This window comes from Periophthalmus magnuspinnatus, chromosome 5 (assembly GCF_009829125.3).
Source record: "Periophthalmus magnuspinnatus isolate fPerMag1 chromosome 5, fPerMag1.2.pri, whole genome shotgun sequence".
Lineage (NCBI taxonomy): Eukaryota > Metazoa > Chordata > Actinopteri > Gobiiformes > Gobiidae > Periophthalmus > Periophthalmus magnuspinnatus.
Window position 1 is genome coordinate 13,272,399 of NC_047130.1, and position 21,562 is coordinate 13,293,960.

The 21,562-nt window shown below is 41.5% G+C and overlaps 2 protein-coding genes across 2 annotated transcripts; one reads left to right on the top strand and one right to left on the bottom strand.

Annotated features, from left to right (window-relative positions):
- Positions 1-9,323: 9,323 nt before the first annotated feature.
- exosc3 (exosome component 3) lies at positions 9,324-13,871 on the top strand. Its single transcript, XM_033967108.2, has 4 exons — positions 9,324-9,623; positions 10,562-10,711; positions 11,214-11,365; positions 13,259-13,871. Exons 1-4 carry the CDS (start codon positions 9,399-9,401, stop codon positions 13,464-13,466), a joined length of 735 nt encoding a protein of 244 aa, XP_033822999.1. The 5' UTR covers positions 9,324-9,398; the 3' UTR covers positions 13,467-13,871.
- Positions 13,872-15,377: 1,506 nt separating this feature from the next.
- Positions 15,378-21,562, bottom strand: LOC117371425 (polyadenylate-binding protein-interacting protein 2-like). The gene is made up of 4 exons (XM_033967110.2): positions 21,449-21,562; positions 18,077-18,193; positions 17,517-17,702; positions 15,378-16,885 (listed from the first exon to the last, which is right to left on the bottom strand). The coding sequence occupies exons 2-4, from the start codon at positions 18,185-18,187 to the stop codon at positions 16,820-16,822; spliced, it is 363 nt and encodes a 120-aa protein (XP_033823001.1). The 5' UTR covers positions 18,188-18,193; positions 21,449-21,562; the 3' UTR covers positions 15,378-16,819.

Sequence of the window (21,562 nt, forward strand, 5' to 3'; positions counted from 1 at the left end):
GACAAGCCCCGCCCCCTCAGACTTAACCCTTCACTCACCACTGCTCCATGTTCTATTTTTATTTATGTATTTTATTTATTTATTTATTTATCTTTATTTATGCAGGGGAACCCAATGAGAGCATTTGGGGTCTCTTTTTCATGGACATCTTGTTTAAAACAATACAAAAAAAATAAAAATAATAATAATAAAATAAAACAAGTCCATAAAAAACATTAGAAACAGATGCAGGTGTGTGTATAAAAATGTTCTATCAGATTATTAAATTTCGACTGTGTCACGAACGACTCTAGTTTTGCATTTCCTTGGAGTGTGTTCCGTTTTTGTGAAGCAAAACAGCTAAAAGCCTCTTTCTCGTCCCAGTTCTGGTGCGGCTCGTCCTTAGACTTATACATTCATGTGATCTGGTTTTAAATGGTATGAAAGATTAACAAATAGGTGAGGTATTCTGGCAGTTTTTTTATGTAGTCCCTTATAGATACATTTCATACAGTGCTGTTCTCATACAGTGATGGACAATTCACTTTTTCATAGAGAAAACAGTGATGTGTTTCAAATCCATCACCTGTAATAAAATGAAGGGCAGAGTGAAAGAGAGAATCCAATGGTTTCAAAGTAGAGGCTGAAGTCTGTATGTACATCCCCATAATCCAGTACGAAGAGGAAGGTTGCTTGTACTATTTCTTTTCTGTAATGTATTGGAAAACAATATTTGTTTCTGTAATAAAATGATCATTTAGATTTTAAACTGTTACATAATTCTGAGATATGTTTTTTAAAGGATAAGTTTCAGGCCAAAATCAAAGATATTTATAAGTGTCGACTCTTTCAATGGATATTCCATTTAGCATATAAAGATTTGTAGCTTGCATGTTACTTAAATGTTTTTTTAGGAAAAAAAATTAAAATATTCTTAGTTTTACTTGGATTCAAAAACAGTTTAAGATTTAGGAGGGAATTTTGTATTTCATTAAAATCTTGCTGCAGTTTTAAAAGTGCCTGATCAGTAGAGGAAGCACTTGCAAACAAAACAGTGTCATCTGCATATAAATGTATATAGTTTTCTTTTAAATTGTGACCTTTAGAATTAATAAAAATTGTAAAAAGGAGGGGACCAAAAATTGAGCCTTGGGGCAATCTGATTTAAAACCATCGGCCACGACTGCCTGGGTTCTGTTTGTACATGTAGCATTGTCAAATTTAATCTGCTTCAGACGCTTCAGGAGGACTTCTCCTGTTTCCAGAACTAAATTTCTCATTCATTTTCCCCATAGATTTTCAGAAAATTAGTTAGAACGTAGCTGGTTAGCCTCTGCGATGCCTTTGAACTCTTAATATTAAACCTTTCTGAAAAGTTTATGGGAAAAATGTATGGAAAATTTACTTCCAGAACCGGAGCCAGCAGTCACTGTTTCAATCACTCACACCACATTTGTACTGAGCAAGATGCTGAAGTGTCTTGCCTAAGGAGACAACGGCAGTTTGCACTAGACATTGTCTTTCTCAACTGGAGCTGTTTTTTATTTGTTACCTCCAGTGGCTCGTGTGGCTCTGTGCTAGGATTTGGCACTGTATGAATCATTTGGAACAGTGTAGGCTCAGACTCATGTAGCATACCACACTGTCATTCATTTACGAGTAGGCCACACATTAACAAAGTAATTCTCTTTATGAATATCCAAATAATGTGGTTGTTCCTTTCCCAGAATTTTGGATCAAGGCGTGCGGACCCCATGACCCCACTTTTGCCTCTAAATGCCCCTAAATCACATCCTCTTTGTGGCGGCACTTGGGGTTAAGCGAGAATCTCCTTTATTTCAGTGGAGAATTTGAGAAAAGTTTTAGCACTAAAATCTGATAGACAGTATGTTGTGTAATCTTCTTTTACAGCGATTGTCTGGAGGGTTTAAAACGGCTCTGTCCCTATAGAACATATTTGCTGTGAGATTGGCCCCATGTAAAATAATACAACTCAAATGACGATGGCGGCTAACAGAATAATGTGAATTAATACTTAGGTCTAAACAGGTCTAAACCAGAACTAAAGACGGTTTAGACCAAGACACAAAGAGTGGATGAACCAGGACTCTAGCATCCATACCTCCTCCCTCCCTCCCCCCTCCCTGGGTGCTCTCCGTTTTTCCCAGAATGCCGTGTGGCTGCTCGGGCTGATGTTTTGGCACTGGCGCGGTGATTACCGTCTGTGCCAGAAACTGTGCCGAGGTTTGGGACCGAGAGCCCAGTCTGTGCTCTCACCAGAGGCATGCGGGAAACAGAGCCAAAATGGAGGACGAGAGGAGACTGACAACTGCTGTAGACCTGCATAATATAGTCCTGGTTTAGACCTGGTTTAGTCCTGTCTTAAATCTGGTTTAGTCCTGGTATTAGATCTAGTTTAGTCCTGTATTAGACCTGGTTTAGTCCTGGTATTGGACCTGGTTTAGTCCTATATTAGACCTGGTTTAGTCCTGTATTAGACCTGGTTTAGTCCTGGTATTAGATCTAGTTTAGTCCTGTATTAGACCTGGTTTAGTCTTGGTACCAGATCTGGTTTAGTCTTGAGCCAGTCATGATTTTTTTTTTTTTTTTAAATTGTAATCTTGAACTTGGCCTGATTTTTTGCTGGTTTAGTCCTAGTTTAGTCCTAGTTTAGTCCTGGTTTAGTCCTGGTTTAGTCCTGGTTTATTTCTAGTTTAGTCCTGGTTTAGTTCTGCTTTAGACCTTGTTTAGTCCTGGTATTAGACCTGGTTTAGTCCTGGTATTAGACCTGGTTTAGACCTGGATTAGTCCTGGTATTAGACCTGGTTTAGACTTGGTTTAGTCCTGGTATTAGATCTGGTTTAGTCCTGTATTAGACCTGGTTTAGTCTTGGTACTAGACTTGGTTTAATCCTGGTATTAGATCTGGTTTAGTCCTGTATTAGACCTGGTTTAGTCCTGTCTTAGACCTGGTTTAGTCCTGGTATTAGATCTGGTTTAGTCCTGTATTAGACCTGGTTTAGTCTTGGTACTAGACTTGGTTTAATCCTGGTATTAGATCTGGTTTAGTCCTGTATTAGACCTGGTTTAGTCCTGTCTTAGACCTGGTTTAGTCCTGGTATTAGATCTAGTTTAGTCCTGTATTAGACCTGGTTTAGTCCTGTATTAGACCTGGTTTAGTCCTGGTATTAGACCTGGTTTAGTCTTGGTACTAGACCTGGTTTAGTCCTGTATTAGACCTGGTTTAGTCCTGGTATTAGATCTGGTTTAGTCCTGGTATTAGATCTAGTTTAGTCCTGTATTAGACCTGGTTTAGTCCTGTATTAGACCTGGTTTAGTCCTGGTATTAGATCTAGTTTAGTCCTGTATTAGACCTGGTTTAGTCCTGGTATTAGACCTGGTTTAGTCCTGTATTAGACCTGGTTTAGTCCTGGTATTAGATCTGGTTTAGTCCTGGTATTAGATCTGGTTTAGTAATGTATTAGACCTGGTTTAGTCCAGTCTTAGACCTGGTTTAGTCCTGGTATTAGTCCTGGTATTAGACCTGGTTTAGTCTTGGTATTAGACTTGGTTTAGTCCTGGTATTAGATCTGGTTTAGTCCTGTATTAGACCTGGTTTAGTCCTGTCTTAGACCTGGTTTAGTCCTGGTATTAGATCTAGTTTAGTCCTGTATTAGACCTGGTTTAGTCCTAGTATTAGACCTGGTTTAGACCTGGATTAGTCGTGGTATTAGACCTGGTTTAGTCCTGGTATTAGATCTAGTTTAGTCCTGTATTAGACCTGGTTTAGTCCTGGTATTAGACCTGGTTTAGTCCTGGTATTAGACCTGGTTTAGTCCTGTATTAGACCTGGTTTAGTCTTGGTACCAGACCTGGTTTAGTCTTGAGCCAGTCATGTTTTTTTTTTTTTTTTTTTTTTTTTTTTGTGTAGTCCTGGACTTGGCCTGATTTTTTGCTGGTTTAGTCCTAGTTTAGTTCTGGTTTAGTCGTAGTTTAGTCCTGGTTTAGTCCTGGTTTATTTCTAGTTTAGACCTGGTTTAGTCCTGGTTTATTTCTAGTTTAGAAATAAACCAGGACTAAACTACAAATAAACCAGGACTAAACCAGGTCTAAACTAGAAATAAACCAGGACTAAACCAGGACTAGTTTAGTCCTGGTTTAGTTCTGCTTTAGTCCTGGTTTAGCTCTGCTTTAGTCCTGGTTTAGCTCTGGTTCAGCCCTGGTTTAGTGGTGAATGCAGAACAAAGTTTGGTGGTCCAGGCGCTTGTCCCTGTGGAGAACCTGTCCACACCGGTGCATTATGGGATGTGAATAATAAATAAATAAACACACGACAAACAGTTCATCCATATTCATCAGGCTTTCCACACAGACATGAAATCTACCGCCACAGGGAAGCCACAGGCACGCAGGTTTAGTCCCTGCTTTAGTCTGGGTTTAAATCTGCTTCACACCTAATGTCCTGGGTTTGGTTGTAAACTAGACCTTTTTTCCTGGTTTTGTCCATGTTTATATTTGGTTTAATCCTTCTTGGCATATTGCTTTAGTCCACTTTCAGATCTGGTTTGACCTTGTTTCTGTTCCTGTTTTAGATCTGTTTTAGTCCTGGTTTGATTTAGTATGGTTTTAACTTGTATTAGTCCTCATGCTGGTCTAGAGCTGTCCTGATTTAGATTTGGTTTAGTCCTGATTTAGACCTGCATTAGTCCTGATTTAAACCAGGTTTAGTCTTTACTTAAACCAGGTTTAGTCCTGTTTCAGACCAGCTTCAGTCCCACACAGGCCTGTGTAAGTTCCTAAAGCTGTCACTGTGTGTTGAATACAAACGTGAATAAAACATGGAGATGTTTTGTTCCTACTTTGTTCATTTGAGCGTTTGAATGTCATCTGTCTGGTCCACTTATCCTAACCTCTCCTAACTCCTGCCTCCTAGCTCCTATCTCCTATTTCCTAACTCCTAACTCCTGCCTCCTAGTTCCTGTTTCATAACTCCTGTCTCCTAGTTCCTGTTTCCTAACTCCTGTCTCCTAACTGTTGTTTCCTAACTCCTGTCTCCGAGCTCCTATCTCCTACCTCATGTCTCCTAACTCCTGTCTACTACAATATCTCCTCTCCCCTACCTTCTGTCTCCTGACCCTTACCCCAATCTTTTGTCTCTGACCTCCTGTCTCTGAACTCGTGTCTCCAAACTCCTAACCCTTAACTCTCCCTCCTGTCTCCTAACTCGAGTCTCATGTTGAACTCATGTAGACACCATTGTTGTCTCTGCCCTTGCCCATAATCCCCTGGTGTGACAGATGTCCTCTTTCCTCACCTCCTCTCCTTGACCCCTTACCTCCTCTCCTCATTCCCTCCTGTCCTTGTTCACTCCTCTCCTGGTGTAATAGATGCCTCCTTCCCCTTGTCTCCTCCTCTGCTTGTCTCCTCTCCTCACCTTTCTCCTTTCCATCCTTCGTCTCCCCTCCAAGTGTGACAGATCTCTCCTTCCCTCCCCTCCTCTCTTTGCCTCCTTTCTTTGCCTTGTCTCCTTGTCTACCTTCCTCATTGCCTCCTCTCCTCTCCTGGTGTGACAGGTGTTTCCTCTACTCCTTCCCTCCTCTCCTTGTCTTGTCTCCTCCTCTCCTTCCCTTGCGTCCTTCCCTCCCCTCCTTGTGTCCTCTCCCACACTTCTATTCTTGTTTCCTTTTCTACTCCTCCCTCCTCTTCATTCCTCCTTCTCTTCTCTCCTTGTCTCCTCTCCTCCTCTCTTTCCCTCCCTCCTCTCCAACTTCACTCCTCTCCTTGTCTCCTCTCCTCATCTTCCCTTGTCTGTTTCCCTCCCTCCTCTCTTACTTCCCTCCTCTACTCGTCTCCTCTGCTCCTCTCGTTGTCTCTTGCGTTCATCTCCTTCCCTTGCCTCCTTCCGTACTTTCCTTGTTTCCTCTCCTCCTCTCTTTCTTCCATCCTCTCCTTGTTTCCTCGTCTCCTTTCCTTTGCTCCTCTCCTTGTTTCCTCTCTCCATCTCCCCTCTCCTCTCCTTGTTTTTTTCCCTTGCCTCTTTCTTTCCGTCCTCTCCTCTTTCCCCCCTCCTAGTCTCCTCATCTCCTCACCTCCTCCACTCCTTTCCTTGCCTCCTTCCCTCCGTCCTCTCCTCCTTCCCTCCTCTCTCCTCTTCTTCTTGTCTCCTCTCCTCCTCTCTTTCCCTCCACTTCTCCTTCCTTCCTCTATTCGATTCCTCCTCTCCTCCTTCCCTCCTCTCCTCATCTCCTTTCCTTCCCTTGTCTTCTTCTCTCCATCCCCCCCCCCCCCCCCGTCTCCTCGTCTCCTCACCTCCTCTCCTTCCCTTGCCTTCTTCCCTCCCACCTCTCCTGATGTGACAGCTGTGCCTCATGTTTTTTTAATCCTGTCTTTTGTCCCTCTTTGTCTCCTGTAGGATCCACACAAACGCGCGCTCTGAAATATTCATCCCTGCGCTCCACGGGGCTCAGAGGCACTCCAGAAACTCAGGGAATTGGACCCACAACTGGCCCATTGCACTTTCATGAGAGGAAGAATACAACATCAGGCCTGTGGCGCACAAGTGATCTGGGTCTCTGGAGAGGTCAAGTCCTGGTTTAGACCCGCTGTAGACCTGGTCTGATCCTGGTCTGATCCGGGTTTAGTTCTGGTTGTAGACCTGATTAGGCTGTGTTGACACTTGTCCTGGTTTGGATTGGTCCTGATGTAGACTGATTTGGTCCTGTTCTAGTCCAGGTCCTGATTAGTCCTGGCTTAGTCCTGGTTTAGTTCTAGTTTAGTCTTGGTTTGGTCTTGGTTTAGTCCTAATTAGTCCTGGTTTAGTTCTCATTTTAGTCCTGGTTTAGTTCTCATTTAGTCCTGCTTATTTCTGCTTAAGTCCTGGTTAAGTCCTGATTAGTCCTGGTTAAGTACTGGTACAGTCCTGGTTTAGAGCTGGTTTAGTCCCAATTAGCCCTGGTTGAGTCTCGGACTACTCTTTAGTCCTTGTTATGTTCTAGTTTAGCTGAAAAAGAGAACTCAAAAGTTGCACTAAAATGAGGCTGCAGTTATGATTTCAATTTAAATGTAAAATTATACTACTCCATTATAAGTACATTTCAAAATCTACTCAAAAAAGTACTTTGACCTGTACTATAACTATAATATTTCATAGTTATCTTCCCCAACTTTTCACTTTTACTTCTAACTTCACTTTGAATCTGACACTTTTCCAAGCAGACCTGATTTGGAACTCGTCCTGCTCGTCTGTATTCACTTGTATCTGACTGTGTTTTAAAGTGTCGATAAAAACATAAAGATTAAAAATGGCGTCTGCGGTCCCCAGGTGAATCCTACAGACTAATTACCCCCAAAGGAACGGGCTGGACCTGCACCAGTCTGAGGCAGTACACAGCCAAGTACTACGAGCTTCTGTTTGTACTGAAGGCGCTCGCAAAGAGAGGGGCCTTTGTGAAATATGTAAATACATTTCAGTGATTCCATATAAAAGAGAAAAGATTTTGCACATAAGGAGTGACCTGCAGGATGGTAGAAGGCTCTGGAAAGTGTCTTGCTTCAGAAAGGCATGGGCAGATCTTGGGCCGGGTTTGAACCACAGCCCAAATCTCAAATATCTAATAATACTTAATAAACTTTATATTATTATTTATTATTATTATTAAGTACAACAAGTTGTAAAGTACTATATTTTTACACATTTTAGGTATTTTCTGTACTTTATCTGAGTACATTTTAAAGTGCATACTTTATTTTTACTTCACTATATTTGAGAGCAGTATCTGTACTTTCTACAGGACTGAAAAGTAAAAGTATTTTTTATTATGGTATAAGATGAAAAGGTTGAAAGTTTATTTTTAACATGTTCATAATTTGAACAAACAAAAATATTTAAATAAAAACAGATGTAATAAAAGGATCAGTTCAGTTGTTTCTGTTAAACCAAATTGAGCACCAATCTCTATCAAAATCACTACATTTGAAGCTTTATAAGACCTCAAAATCTGGACGAAATACTTTAATACTTAAGTCGATTTTTCAATGTGATACTTTTACTTTTACTTGAGTAACAACATCAAGTACTTCTTCCACCACTGCACACACCAGTGCACACTTGACTGTCTTGTATAAAATAAATACAAAATATTAGCTTAGAGGAAGGAAACAGGTGTCAGAGGCTTTTCTGTGCAGTGCCCAGACTCTGGAACAGCGCCCTCTGCCTGTCAGATCCTCTCAGTCTTTAACAGTTTAAAACTAGACTGACAACCCACCTCTTCTCCCTGGCATTTAACGCTAGCTAGACAGGATATACAGGTGTTTTATTGATCTTTTTCTATGTATTGTGTCATCTGTATATCTGTTTTTTGTTTTGTTTTTTGGTTTTTTTTTTTAATGTGAAGCACTTTTGTCAGCTCAAATTGTTTTAAATGTGCTATAGAAATATAATAATAAAATAAGTTGAACCGATTTGATAGCCTAATAAGTTCATCCAACATCTATTTCATAATTTAATACAAATGTGAACATCATCAGGTTGTTTGCTGCAGCTCTGTCCATGTCCTTTGTTTGGAGAGCATAGGGACTACAGTGGTGGTTCCCTGTGGGGGTCATGAGACAGGCCTCTACTTTGACAATGTTTAAATCCAGGCTCAAAACGGTTCTGTTTAGCTGTGCATATGACTGAAAGGTTTTTGTTTTTTTATTATTATTATTGTTCTGCACTCTTCTCTTTTAATGATGATTATTTATGTTTTAAATTGTTGTGTTGTGATTTTAATGTCTTTCTTTTTCTGTAAAGCACTTTGAATTACCTTGTTTACAAATTGTGCTACACAAATAAACTTGCCTTGTCTTATCTGAGCTGGATGTTACAAGAGAACTTAGAAGATATCGTTTTAAAATTCTGTTTAATATGATTTATTATTAATGATGGCGATATATTTTAGTCAAATTATGTCAGATAAAACAATAGAAATAATAAAACAGAGATTGAATACAAGTCCATTTCATTTTGCAGAGGGATCCTGGGTCGGTTGCATGGTTCTTTTGGGGGGCTCGACCCGCTGCACTAACGGAGGACAGCTGTGTAATATAAACAGTCCTTCAGCGCCACCTGCTGTCACAAAGTAGCTATAGCAGTTTGTTCTTTTCAGTCTGGGTTTAATTCAGTTTTACCTGGTATAGTCCGTGTTTAGTCTTGGTTCCCGACATCCTCTTGGTATAATTTTTGATTATTTAGTTTATTGACATGTTTTCTGCGCTGCCTGGTCTTGTGTATGTACGTGCAGTACCGCTCTCCGTCCAGACGGGGGCGGTAGTGCGCCTCTCTGCACAGATGCTCCCGGCACGTGGTGCGCGCGGACACAGACGCACAGACCCGCGGAGCTTCGGTGTATACAGTGTCTCGATGCACTGCCCCGCGTGGAGATGATATCCGCTCTGAAGGAGAAAGTGGGACAGGTGCTGCTCCCGGGGGACCAGTTCTTCTGCGAGGCCGAAGAAACGCTCTCTCTGTCGGCTACAGCGCGCAGAGACACCGCTGTGTGTGGACCGGGGCTGCGGAGGAGCGGGGACCGGGTGCTGGTGTGTGTCGGCGGACTCCTGCGCCACAAGGCCCCCAACGTGTTCTGGGTCCAGTCCCACAGCAAGAGGGTGAGAGCCGCTGATCCAGCAGCAGTAATATGTGGTACATTGGTCTGGAAACAGAGACGTGACCATAATAAGACAGAGGAAGTCGCCCTCTTTGTATCAGTTGCAGAAGAGCCAATAGTTAGGAGGTAGTTACTAACAGAATGGCAGTACTTACTTTTTATTCTGCCCGGTTTTCTTTGCTCTTTTGTATTTTTGTAAACATAATACTTTTTCAATACGGTTTTTACTATTATTTTGCAAAATTGGTACTTAAAGATGCACTGTTTCACTTTCCAGGTCGAGGACACTCCCTCCATTATTGCTTTTTCTCGAATGTTTCACGGTATAGCACAAAACTTATCTTTTTCTATAGAGACAGATGCCTCCAGGCCAAGCCAGATCTGTGGAGAGGCCCTGCTCACAATAGTAGTTCAGTTTGTAGAGTGCTTATCCTCTGATCTGAAGGTTGGCGGTTTGAATCCCGCTCTCAACATAAACATCATCAGTTGAGTGGTCAGATCCACTGATCCACAGGTTGGAATTGTGATTCCAGCTCCCACAAATGTGTCCTTGGACACTTAACCCCCCTCTCCCAGTGTCTGCATACATTGGTGTGTGAATGGCTGAAGAATGCATGTTTTTCATTGTATTTCTGAAACGTAAAACGTGCTATATTGTGGAACATTCTAGGCAAGGAATGTCATTGCCATGGAGTCAAGGAAGTGTCTAACCCTCCTCCAGAAAAGTTACATAGTGCACCTTGAAATTACTATCAGGATTATACTATAGTAAGTGGGAGTAGTAGGAACCCTAACCCTAGTTTCAGAGTTTAACAAGTATTTTATTGTTGTATCGTTCTTCTTTGTCCTGCAGTACTTGTCTGCAGTACAGTACCTGTCCTAGTAGTACTACAGTTTGTTAGTACTGTCGCCGTGTCCATATCGTGTCCTCTGTTTCAGTACGTCCCGGCGAAGGGAGAATGTGTGATCGGCATCGTCACAGCCAAGTCTGGAGATGTGTTTAAAGTGGACGTAGGCGCGAGCGAGTTGGCCTCTCTGTCCTACCTGTCCTTCGAGGGTGCCACCAAGAGGAACAGGCCCAACGTGCAGGTAGGGGGGAGTTAGACCTGCTTTAGTCCAGATTTAGTCCTGGTTTTGATTTGCTTTAATTCTGATTTAGACCTACTTTAGTCCTCATTTAGTCCTGACTTTGTGCTGGTTTAGTCCCATTTTAGACCTGGTTTAATCCTGGATTAGATAAACCTTACACCTGGTCTACATTTGCTTTAGTGCTGGTTTAGACCTGCTTTAGACTTGATTTAATCATGATTTAGACCTACTTAAATTTTGGTTTAGACCTACTTCAGTCTTGGTTTAGACTGGTTTTATTTCCAGTTTAGCCCAGCTTTGGTCCTCATTTAGACCTGTTATAGACCTGATCTGGTTTGATGTGTTGATCCTGTCCCATGATAAAGCTCGCTAAACTCAGATTTATCCTGGATAGGTGTCCCTAACCACTAGGATGGACTAATCCAGCTCTTTCTCTGAATAAGCTTGGTGCCCGGTTCAGTGCCCGGTTTAGCTCTGGTTCACTCGTGTTCTGTGGTTTCAGGTTGGAGATCTGGTTTATGCTCAGTTCTTAGTGGCTAATAAAGACATGGAGCCTGAGCTGGTGTGCATAGATGGGGCCGGACGTGCTAATGGACTCGGGGTGTTTGGCTCCGGAGGACTCATGGTCAAAGTGTCTCTGGGACTAGTGCGAAGGTGAGACAGATTTTCTAAATAAAATGTACATTATACTGAAAAATCCTACCACTCCTTTAGAACAACACACTATAGATGAAGATATACTGTTATGAATGAACAGAAACTCACTATTTCTTACACTCTGTTTTATTTATAGAGCCATTGTTCAGTGTTAAAGGTCCCATATTACGCAGCTCTTGTGAGCTTTAAACCATGTTAGAATGTTGTTACGTCCTCAAAAACAGACCTGGAGATGTGTTTTGTTTCATTCACACATATGAGTATTCCTGTACTATTAGCCTGTCTACATTTCCAAAGCTCAAAATGCTCTGTTCCACCTTGTGATGTCATGAAGCGGTAGTTTTCAAGTTTTTGTCCAGTAGAGATTTTCAATTCTAGAGTGAAATTATCCAAAGGATTCTAGTAAAGCTGTATGGAAAACACCATGGAGCACTTCCTCTATTATCACATGACATCACAAGGTGGAACAGAGTGTTTACTGTTTGAGAGAAGAACTCAGCCTAAATATGCAGGGTTTGTGTATTAAATATGTGTGAATGAAACAAAACACAACTCCAGATTTGTGATGAGGAAACAACATTATAACATAGATCAGAAAATGGTGGAATATGGACCTCTTTTTCTTTAGCTTTATGTTCTCTTGTGCTCTCTGATTGGTCACCGTTTGTTTTTTCTGGTACCGTACAGCTCTGATTGGTCGCTGCTTGCTTGTTCTGCATTGTTTAATTGTCTTATGCAGCTGGAGCAGGAGGAGACTAGGGGCCAGACGAGCAAAAACTCCTGGGGCGACAGCTCGGCCAAATTTTTATACTGAGCTGTTAGTTGATATAGCAATCATCATAACGGGCCTAGCAACAGCCAATTAGTGAACACTTTTGGACAGACATCACACTATTTCCTCCTCACCATAGGGTCCTTTTTGGTCAGAAATGATGCCTTGGTCCATTGACCCTCAGCTCATGTCTCAGCTCCTCTCTCTTCTGCTTCTTTCTCCTCTGTTTCTCTCTCCTCTGCTCCTCTCTCCTCTCCTCCTCTTCTCCTCTCTCCTCTGCTCCTCTCTTCTGCTCCTCTCTCCTCCTCTGCTCCTCTCTCCTCTGTTCCGCTTCTTTCTCTCCTCCTCTTCTCCTCCCTCCTCTGCTCCCCTCTCTTCTGCTCCTCTCTCCTCCTCTGCTCCCCTCTCTTCTGCTCCTCTCTCCTCCTCTGCTCCCCTCTCCTCTGCTCCTCTCTCCTCCTCTGCTCCCCTCTCCTCTGCTCCCCTCTCCTCTGCTCCCCTCTCCTCTGCTCCTCTCTCTTCTGCTTCTTTCTCCTCTGTTTCTCTCTCCTCTGCTCCTCTCTCCTCTCCTCCTCTTCTCCTCTCTCCTCTGCTCCTCTCTTCTGCTCCTCTCTCCTCCTCTGCTCCTCTCTCCTCTGTTCCGCTTCTTTCTCTCCTCCTCTTCTCCTCCCTCCTCTGCTCCTCCCTCCTCTGCTCCCCTCTCCTCTGCTCCCCTCTCCTCTGCTCCCCTCTCCTCTGCTCCCCTCTCCTCTGCTCCTCTCCTTTCCTCTCCTCTCCTCTGCTCCTCGCTCCTCCTCTGCCCCTCTCCCCTCTTCTGCTCCCCTGCTCCTCTCTCGTCTGCTCCTCTGCTCTGCTCCTCTCTGTGTCTCTTCTGTGGCCAAGACTTCTTCACCCATTTCCTACACGATCGAGGAGAGGAATCAAGGAGAAGGAAGCGAGGAAGGAGAAATGAGACACGGTCTTTCGAACTAGTTTTGTGTCTCGACCAATGCCTCACATATGTTTGTCCAACAGTGTTCTCTGATTGGCTGTTGCCTCGCAGATATCGCTCCGTTTTGTTCCTAGTTACTTCTTCATCACACTGCTCTCTGACTGGTCTGTGGTTTTGTGTGTTGCAGACTCCTGGCTCCAGGCAGTGAGCTCATGGCTGACCTTTCCGGGCTCTTCCCCTCAGAGATGGTCCTGGGTCTAAATGGTCGAGTGTGGGTCAAGTCCTCCAGCGTTCAGCAGACCCTCATCCTTAGCAACCTGCTCCAGAGCTGTGAGACGCTCAGTCCTGACCAGAGGAGGGCGCTCTTTCACAGGGTCAAACAGGGAACGCTATGACATGGACCAAACTGGGGCTAAAATAAAGACTAAACCAGGCCCAAGTTGAGGATCATACCAGAACTGAAACTTTAACTGAACCAGGACTAAAATCCAGAACTAAACCTGGACTTAATTAGTACTAAAACAAAGACCTAACAAGAACTAATCCAAGACTTAAAGGGGCTGTACCAAATTTTCCCATTATAAAAATGTAATAAACAGAACAAGGTTTGCAGTGGTCCAAAGTTATTCCTCACTTACCTTATGCATTCTGAGCATTCTGATTATTCACCACGATGAGTTTATAAGCGATTTTCACAACTTTCAGACCAGAGCAAAGTTTTCCCCTCATGGTAATGCTAATATCTAGCATGCTAACGGTGCACTTCCTGATTCCTGGACAATAAAAATACATTTCGATGCAGATGGTACATGGTCTCATTTCTACCACAAGAGTTGCTTATACACTATATCTACAGTCCCTGACAAAAGTCTTGTCGCTTATCCATTTTGTAGAAACAAAAGCTTATAACCTGACTTTAAATTAATCGATTGGTCTTAGAAATGTGTCATATGGAAGCTAAAACCCTCCCAAATTATGCTCAATATACTGTCTGGTGACTGGGCTGGCCAGTTCTGGAGCACCTTGATCGTCTTCGCCTTGAGGAACTTTGATGTAGAGATAGAAGTATGCGATGGAGCACAATCCTGCTGCAAAATTTGACCCCTTTTATGGTTGGGAATGTAAGAGGTAGCTAATACTTATTGATATTTTAGGTTATTGATATTGCCTTCCACCCTGCAAATGTCTCGCACACCCCCATACTGGATGTAACCCCAGACCATGATTTTTCCGCCACCATACTTGACTGTTTTCTGGGTGAATCTTGGATCCATGCGGGCTCCAGTAGGTCTCCTGCAATATTTGCGGCAGCTGTGATGTAATTCAACCGAGGATTCATCTGAGAAATCCACCTTCTGCCACTTTTCCAGTGTCCATCCTTTTAGCAGGCTGTGGGCCTTGGCAAATGCCACATGTTTTTTTAATTGCCTTTTGTTTTGTGCTGGTTTCTGTGCACTGATTCGACCATGGAGGCCATTTCGAGACGGAATTTTACAACCTGTTCTGGTTGACACAGGGACTTGAGGTGACCAGGCCTGGTGGAGCTCTGCTGCAGTGGAAAAGGGGCTGGCCTTGGATTTTCGAATCAACAAACGGTCCTCCCGAGCAGTTGTCTTGCTGGGTCTGCCGGACCTGGGCTTGTCAAAAACATCTCCAGTCTTTTCAGATCTTTTTCTTATTCTTTGTACTTGACGCGGAGACACATTGAAGGTTTCAGCCACCTCAGCAATGGATCTGGTCTTCAGCCTCTTGATAATTAACGCTTTGGTCTCAGGGTGGATCTTAGGCATGTTGTCAGAGGTCAAGTTGCAGTTGATGTGAAGGTCTGGTGTGCTGGGGTTCTTTTTATGCACACCCACTAATTGATTGATCAGTAACTGATCACAGGTGAGGCTGTAATCTAGGATTGGGTGCATCATATGACAAGGTGACAAGACTTTTGCCTTGCCAAAATCTGACCTTTCTGTGTTCATTAAATGATCAATCTTTCTTCAGTGAAGCAAATTTTAGTATATTAAGCATAATTTGGGAGGGTTTTAGCTTTCATATGAGACATTTCTAAAACCAATCGATTAATTTAAAGTCAAGTTATAAGCTTTTGTTTCTACAAAATGGATAAGCGACAAGACTTTCGTCAGGGACTGTATACTAGGGAAAAGCTGACTTTGCTCAGCTACACAGAAAAAATCCTGGTTATAGATGAGCCACATTTGCACCAGTAAAAACAGGAACTAAATAATTCTAGGATTCTCGGGACTAGACCGGGACTAGATGTTTGAAATAAAAAGTAAATAATTCCAAGTGCATTTTGTTCATAAACATTTATTTGAAATATCTTAAGAAAAAATATATTTTTACATCGATTTTTCACTTTTATAACTTTTTAAAGTTTTTTTTTTCAGTGCTTTGTGTAAAATTCTAACAGACTTCAGAAACAGTGCAAACAGAACAGGACTCTAGTGCCACCTTTTGGATGAACAGGCCACTTCAGACCAAGTTTAATACAAGAGGATTTTAGTCTAATAACTTAAGGCATAAAATGGGATAAAACCAGTTCTTAGCAAAGACTAAGTTGGACTAAACCAAGACTGACACAGGACTGAACTAAGGTCTTAACTAGATCTAAACCAGGACAAAAATCAGCTAAATTGGGCACATTTCAAAGAAGGCATTTTCAAACCAATGGAAATTCTCTATTAAAAAGTCTTGTCTTAAACATGTTCTGAATTATTGTAACATTGTAATAATACGATAAAAACAGCAGTAGAACCGTTGAGTGGCCTAGAGTCTCAAACACAAACAGAACTCAAGCAGGACTTTGGCAAAGCGCATCCATACTCCGAAGAACAGGACAGAAACCAAACACAACACTAGAGTGGACATAGCAACCTGTCCTGTCCTAACTACGGACGCCATCTTGAGATTGAAAACAACTAAAACCAAGAAGGAAATGTCAAAATATACTGAATGTTGTGTAGAACATGGATAAAAAAAACATGAAGCTGATTAAAATTAAAGGAAAAAAAGAAGCTTAGAATAAAATGAAACAAACCTATGGCGGGTGCAGGCTAGTTCACTGCGTCTTAAAGCTAATTCTAAGTTTTATCTGAAATGTAAAATAAAAACCAAAACTTGATACAGTTTAAAGTAAAGACTACACAATATTTTTTATATGTAGTGTACTTCAGTTAGTGGCTTTATTTTAATATTTATTATGAAAGTTAAAATTAGTATTAAGATTAATGTTAATGCAAATTTTTGACTCAGAAGTGTCCTCCAGGGACATACCAGTATTCAGCCCATTTGTAAAATGTTTAACTTGTCCCTCCTGATCTTTAAATATACTTTTTTTTTTTTTCAGTGAGCTAGACATTTGCCGCTGCGCAGAGCCAATTTCCCAAAATACTGTTTTAAATTGAATAAAATGGTACAATTTAGGTCTATTTACTTTTGTGAATATTTGCCCAACCCTAACTGACATTTAAATGACAGTGTGTGAGATCTAAAGTGTGTTCATCCAATTACTGGCTATTCTTTACATGACAATTCCTTCATGATTTTTCCCTATTAGAATGGGAAGGACAGACGATAGTAAAAATCAGAAATACAAAAAATGAAGTGAAGTTCCCTGTCAGAGGTCACAAGATGGCTGCCGAGCATAAGCTGAGTGACTGTGGGTAACCATGGCAATGTCCACTCTAGAGTCCTACCCCAGGTCTCTGGTCACTCTGGAGTCAGGCGGTGAGGGTCACATGATGTGGCTCTGGATGCCCGGGGTGAACTCTTTAGCATTGGGGTTCAGACTGGACTGGAACTGAGGACAGAACGAGATGTGAGTGGATACTCTTAGGTTGGGTCTACCCAGATCTTAATCAAGAGTAATAGAGGACTAAGCACAGATTAAAGTGGAACTGATCCAGGCCTGACCAAGGCCACAGAATTGAAATGTTGGCCCTACATGAATATAATATGTCATTTTGTCTTTTCTATTTAAATGTTTCATTCATGTATTTTAAATAGATCAACCTAAAATCTCAATTATTTGCTCCATTATTTAATTAGGGGTCTGGGTCAAAGTCATTTTTTGGAATGTAGTAGATCATTTGATCCATGTGAATAGTCCCAATAAGTACAGAGACAAACTATTTAATTGTAAAATACATATTAACAGGCCAGACCTCCTTGACATAGTCTGATCTCATCATATCTCAGAGGCTAATCAGGGCTGGGCCTGGTTAGTACTTGGATAAGAGACTGTTTGGAATACCAGGTGTTAGGGGCACCACTGACAAAAGTAACATTTCACTGATATTGCCTAGTATGAACATGGTGTAAGTGTTGGTGGAGGTCAGAGGGGCCAATGGTGCAGATTGGCAGCCTCACTTCTGTCAGTCTGTCCCAGGGCAGCTGTCATAACAGCTAACGATAACAGGAACGTGTCTCACCACAATGTCTGAAGAATAGGGGGTGCTGAGGTAGCCCTCTGTTTGGGTGCAGCTCTCTATCAGGCTGTAGGGGGCACTGTCCTGGGGCAGGTCTCTGGATGGAATGAACCACTCCCACTGCTCCTCCTCCAGCATCTGGTTAAAACAGGACTCAATAAAGTCCTGCTCCCACAACTCCTCCTCCACCTGCAACACATGTGACACAGGAATGAACCAGGCCCAACCAGGAGAGGGTCAGAGAAGCAAAGGATGCAGAGGAGAAGGTCAGATGAGCAGAGGATGTAGAGGAGAGGATCAGAGGAGCAGAGGATTCAGACGAGAGCATCAGAGGAGCAGAGGAGACAGAGAAGCATAGGATTCAGATGAGAAGGTCAGAGGAGCAGATGATGCAGACAAGAGGGTCAGAGGAGCAGAGGATTCAGACGAGAGGAGCAGAGGAGACAGAGAAGCATAGGATTCAGAGGAGAAGAGGATGCAGATGAGAGAGTCAGAGGAGCAGAGGAGAGGGTTAAAGGAGCAAAGGATGCAGATGAGAGAGTCAGATGGAGCAGAGGTTACACCTGTCTGTCAAACTCCTCTTCGTTTTCCATCCACATGTACTCAGCAAAAGGGTTCTCCTCCACCTCCAGAATCAGCTGTTCTCCCAGAGGCATGCGGTTACTGATCGTCATCCTCACCTGACAACCAAACAGAATCTAGCATCCATTCATCGATCAATAAAGAGTCCAGTATCACTTGGTTTGGTATACCTTTCTTTTTTCATTGGTTTTACTGTTTAAAATAGTGTTGAATTTCCATAAAAAGTAGTGCCATCTTTAAAATATCATTATTATTTGCTATATTTTTTCTAGTAAAACGTTGTACAGACTTTTTAAATGTATCATTCAAAAAAGGTAGCGTTGTCAAAAGTATTGAAAATTTGATACTGATCGATACTAAAACTAGTATTGAAACTAGACACTCATGTGAGCAGGTATTGATCATAGACTGTATATATAAATGGACAAACTAACCCGCTAGCCGCCGCGTTCCAAATAAAAACTGAGCATGAGCATCAACTCTGGCTACAATTCACTCTCTATTGAAGAACAGTCACCCCTCTCTCTGTAACTGGTGCTGTCAGGCTCATCTTTTTGTTCTTAAAAGGTTCATATTGACCTGCTCTACATGATCCTGGTATTTTTATTTTGCAATTGTGTCTATAAATCAATATATGAACATTAATAACAGACAAATCCGGTGCCTTCTCTCTCTCTGCTCTGGCTAGCATTAGCAGTAGGTTCGACTGACAGCACTGCTATGAGTCCACTCCCTGCTAAACCAGCGGTGAGGGCGGAAAGGGGCGTTACTTTCAACAGTCTTGCTCCGGATTAGCTCTTTAGTTGCTATGATACTTGTGGCTAGAATTCCAAATATGGAACTCAGCTCCAAAGTGCCCCCTATAACTGCTAGCCTCGATGAGCTTCATTTGATTGGAGAGGAACGCTGTGGGTGACGTCCACTTCTTTATCCAGTCTATGGTATTGATACTCAAAAGTCACATTCACAGGACAGAAATTAACCTTTCCTGAATACCTTTAGAATGATCTTGAGCTGTATCAGAACAAGTATAAGACACATAGACTAGTATACACCCATGGACCACTATGGAATCTACCTGGACACTGAGGGATCACACAGATATAAGACATTCTATTGTTTATAAATAAAGAGACAGGTAACACCATTGTAAATAAAGAGTTTGTATTTTTTATTATCATGGTATTCAAATTGGTATTGAGTATCAAGTTTATGCCTCAGTATCAAAATAGAGTTTGAAATTTTAGTATCATTCTAACACTACTCTCTCTCTCTCAAGACATCCTGCCTCTGGTCTGTGTGTTCAGCCTTTGACCCGGAGCTTGGAAACAGCTGAGATTCTTTTAAAGACTCACTGCAGCATGTTAAAGCAAAGGGCCTGTCCACCTGTCTCTATGCTGACGCATGTCTTTGTGGCTCAGAGAGGTGCCACTGTGTCCTCAGCTGTCCAGACACAGTCCACTCCTGGAGACCACGGCAACCACATACTTTAAGTAGAACAGAAGTAGAACTGCTCATCCAGTTTAATTTAAAAAAAATCTTTATATTCACACTGCAGGAAATATCCCTGGAGTCTTGAGGTTTAGAAACAATACCATTAGTGTTGTAATGATGCATTTTTTTAAATAAAACTTGATTTCGATAGTAAGGAATACATTTGATCCTCAATAGTTTTAGTTGGGGAACCCGATGAGAGCACTTGGACTCTCTTTATCATGGGTGCCCTGTTCAAAATACAAACAAAAACTAACAAAACAAATAAGCATTAGCACATATACTGATACTGATTCCTTTATCACAATGATAATTTTAAAAAATCTTTCTTTAGACAATAGAATGTGATTTTCCACATTAAATGGTAGTACTCTCTTTTATATGGTATGGTATGGTATGGTATGGTATGCTTTTATTTGAACAGGGACAGTGCACAACATTACATTGACCTTAGAAAACAGGAAAGATGTCTGGTGCCAGGTTATAGCATAAATACTAATTTCCACCTGTAGTCCCATATTCCCATGTGGCCGTATATCTGTGTAATCCCTCAGTGGTCCATGGGCGTATACTACTCTGTGTGTCTTATACTTGTTCTGATACAGCTCAAGATCAGTCAAAATACATTCAGGAAAGGTTCATTTCTGTTCTATGTAATTATTTTTTTAGTATCAATACTACATAGTTTAGATTAGTATCTAATTTTCCATACTTTTGAGAACCCTAGTGACTCTAAAACCTATGGTAAGACCCATATCTTTAAATTTGGGCCCTATAAATAAAAGGGCCAAAATTGTATTTTTTAATAATGTTGTAGTCCTGGTTTTGTCTCTGTTAAAGTTTTATTTTCAGAGTTTTACTAGTAAATTAAAGTATGTAATTCTTTTGTATTGCTAAAATTGAAATTATTGAGCTAAAATGTATATTAAAATAGCGCAGTTATTTAAATATCGCAGTTCTTAAAGGGCTCATATTATGCAACTTTCTGATCTATGTTGTAATGCTGTTTCCTCATCACAAACATACTGGAGTTGTGATTTGTTTCATTCACACAAATACACAAACCCTGTATATTTAAGCTGAGTTCTTCTTTCAAACGTTAAACACTCTGTTCCACCTTGTGATGTCATGCGGTAATACAGGAAGTGCTCCACTGTGTTTTTATACACATACACCTTCACTAGAATCATTTGGATCATTTCGGCTCTGGAATTGCCAATGTCTGCTGAACTAAAAGGTAAAAAAGAGCAGTTAACTTGAAAACTAACACTTCATGACATCACAAGGTGGAATAGAGTGTTTTGAGCTTTGGAGATGTTACAGACTAATAATAAAAGGATTACTCATGAATGGTTGAAAGAAACAAAATCCAACTCCAGGTATGTTTTTGATGAGGTAAGAGCATTATAACACACCTTAGAGCTCACAAGAGTCAATTGTGCGTGAAATAGGACTTTTAACAGCCGTATCACATAACGCATAAATGTTCAACATGGTGCAGCAGTACAGGGGATTACCGAGAGGTGGTACACAATAATCCACTGAAAAGTATTTTTGATAAAGTACATTTGATTATTGGGTTTGCTAGTTAGTTAGTTACATACAGAATTATCTGCGTTTATTAAAGCTGTAACACAACCTTGTGTTCACCTCACTGTTGTATGTGAATGATTTGTACTTGTCATTTTAGCAAATCTTTCTTTTATTCAACTTCGCTTCCAGTTCATTCTGTCCTCATCCCAACAGCCATCTCTCCGCTCATTTCAACACTTTTCCACCTCCCACACTGAATAACAACTCTCACAAATGCATCTAATTATCAGGCAGAGTTACAAGTTCACACACTGACAAATGTTTACCTGAAAAATTGGTCGTATTTGTTGTAAAACCCGGAGCAGGGCGAACTTTGCAATGTTCTGTCAGGGGTGAACAACAGCGTAATGGCGGCTCTGTTTGTTTACAGCGCGCACATC

Coding starts and splice junctions, on each gene's coding strand:
- exosc3 (XM_033967108.2), top strand. CDS start 9,399: ATGATATCCGCTCTGAAGGAGAAAGTGGGACAGGTGCTGCTCCCGGGG. Junction 9,624..10,561: donor TCCAGTCCCACAGCAAGAGG/GTGAGAGCCGCT, acceptor CCTCTGTTTCAG/TACGTCCCGGCGAAGGGAGA. Junction 10,712..11,213: donor GGAACAGGCCCAACGTGCAG/GTAGGGGGGAGT, acceptor CTGTGGTTTCAG/GTTGGAGATCTGGTTTATGC.
- LOC117371425 (XM_033967110.2), bottom strand. CDS start 18,187: ATGACGATCAGTAACCGCATGCCTCTGGGAGAACAGCTGATTCTGGAG. Junction 17,703..18,076: donor AAGAGGAGTTTGACAGACAG/GTGTAACCTCTG, acceptor CATGTGTTGCAG/GTGGAGGAGGAGTTGTGGGA. Junction 16,886..17,516: donor CCTATTCTTCAGACATTGTG/GTGAGACACGTT, acceptor TTCTGTCCTCAG/TTCCAGTCCAGTCTGAACCC.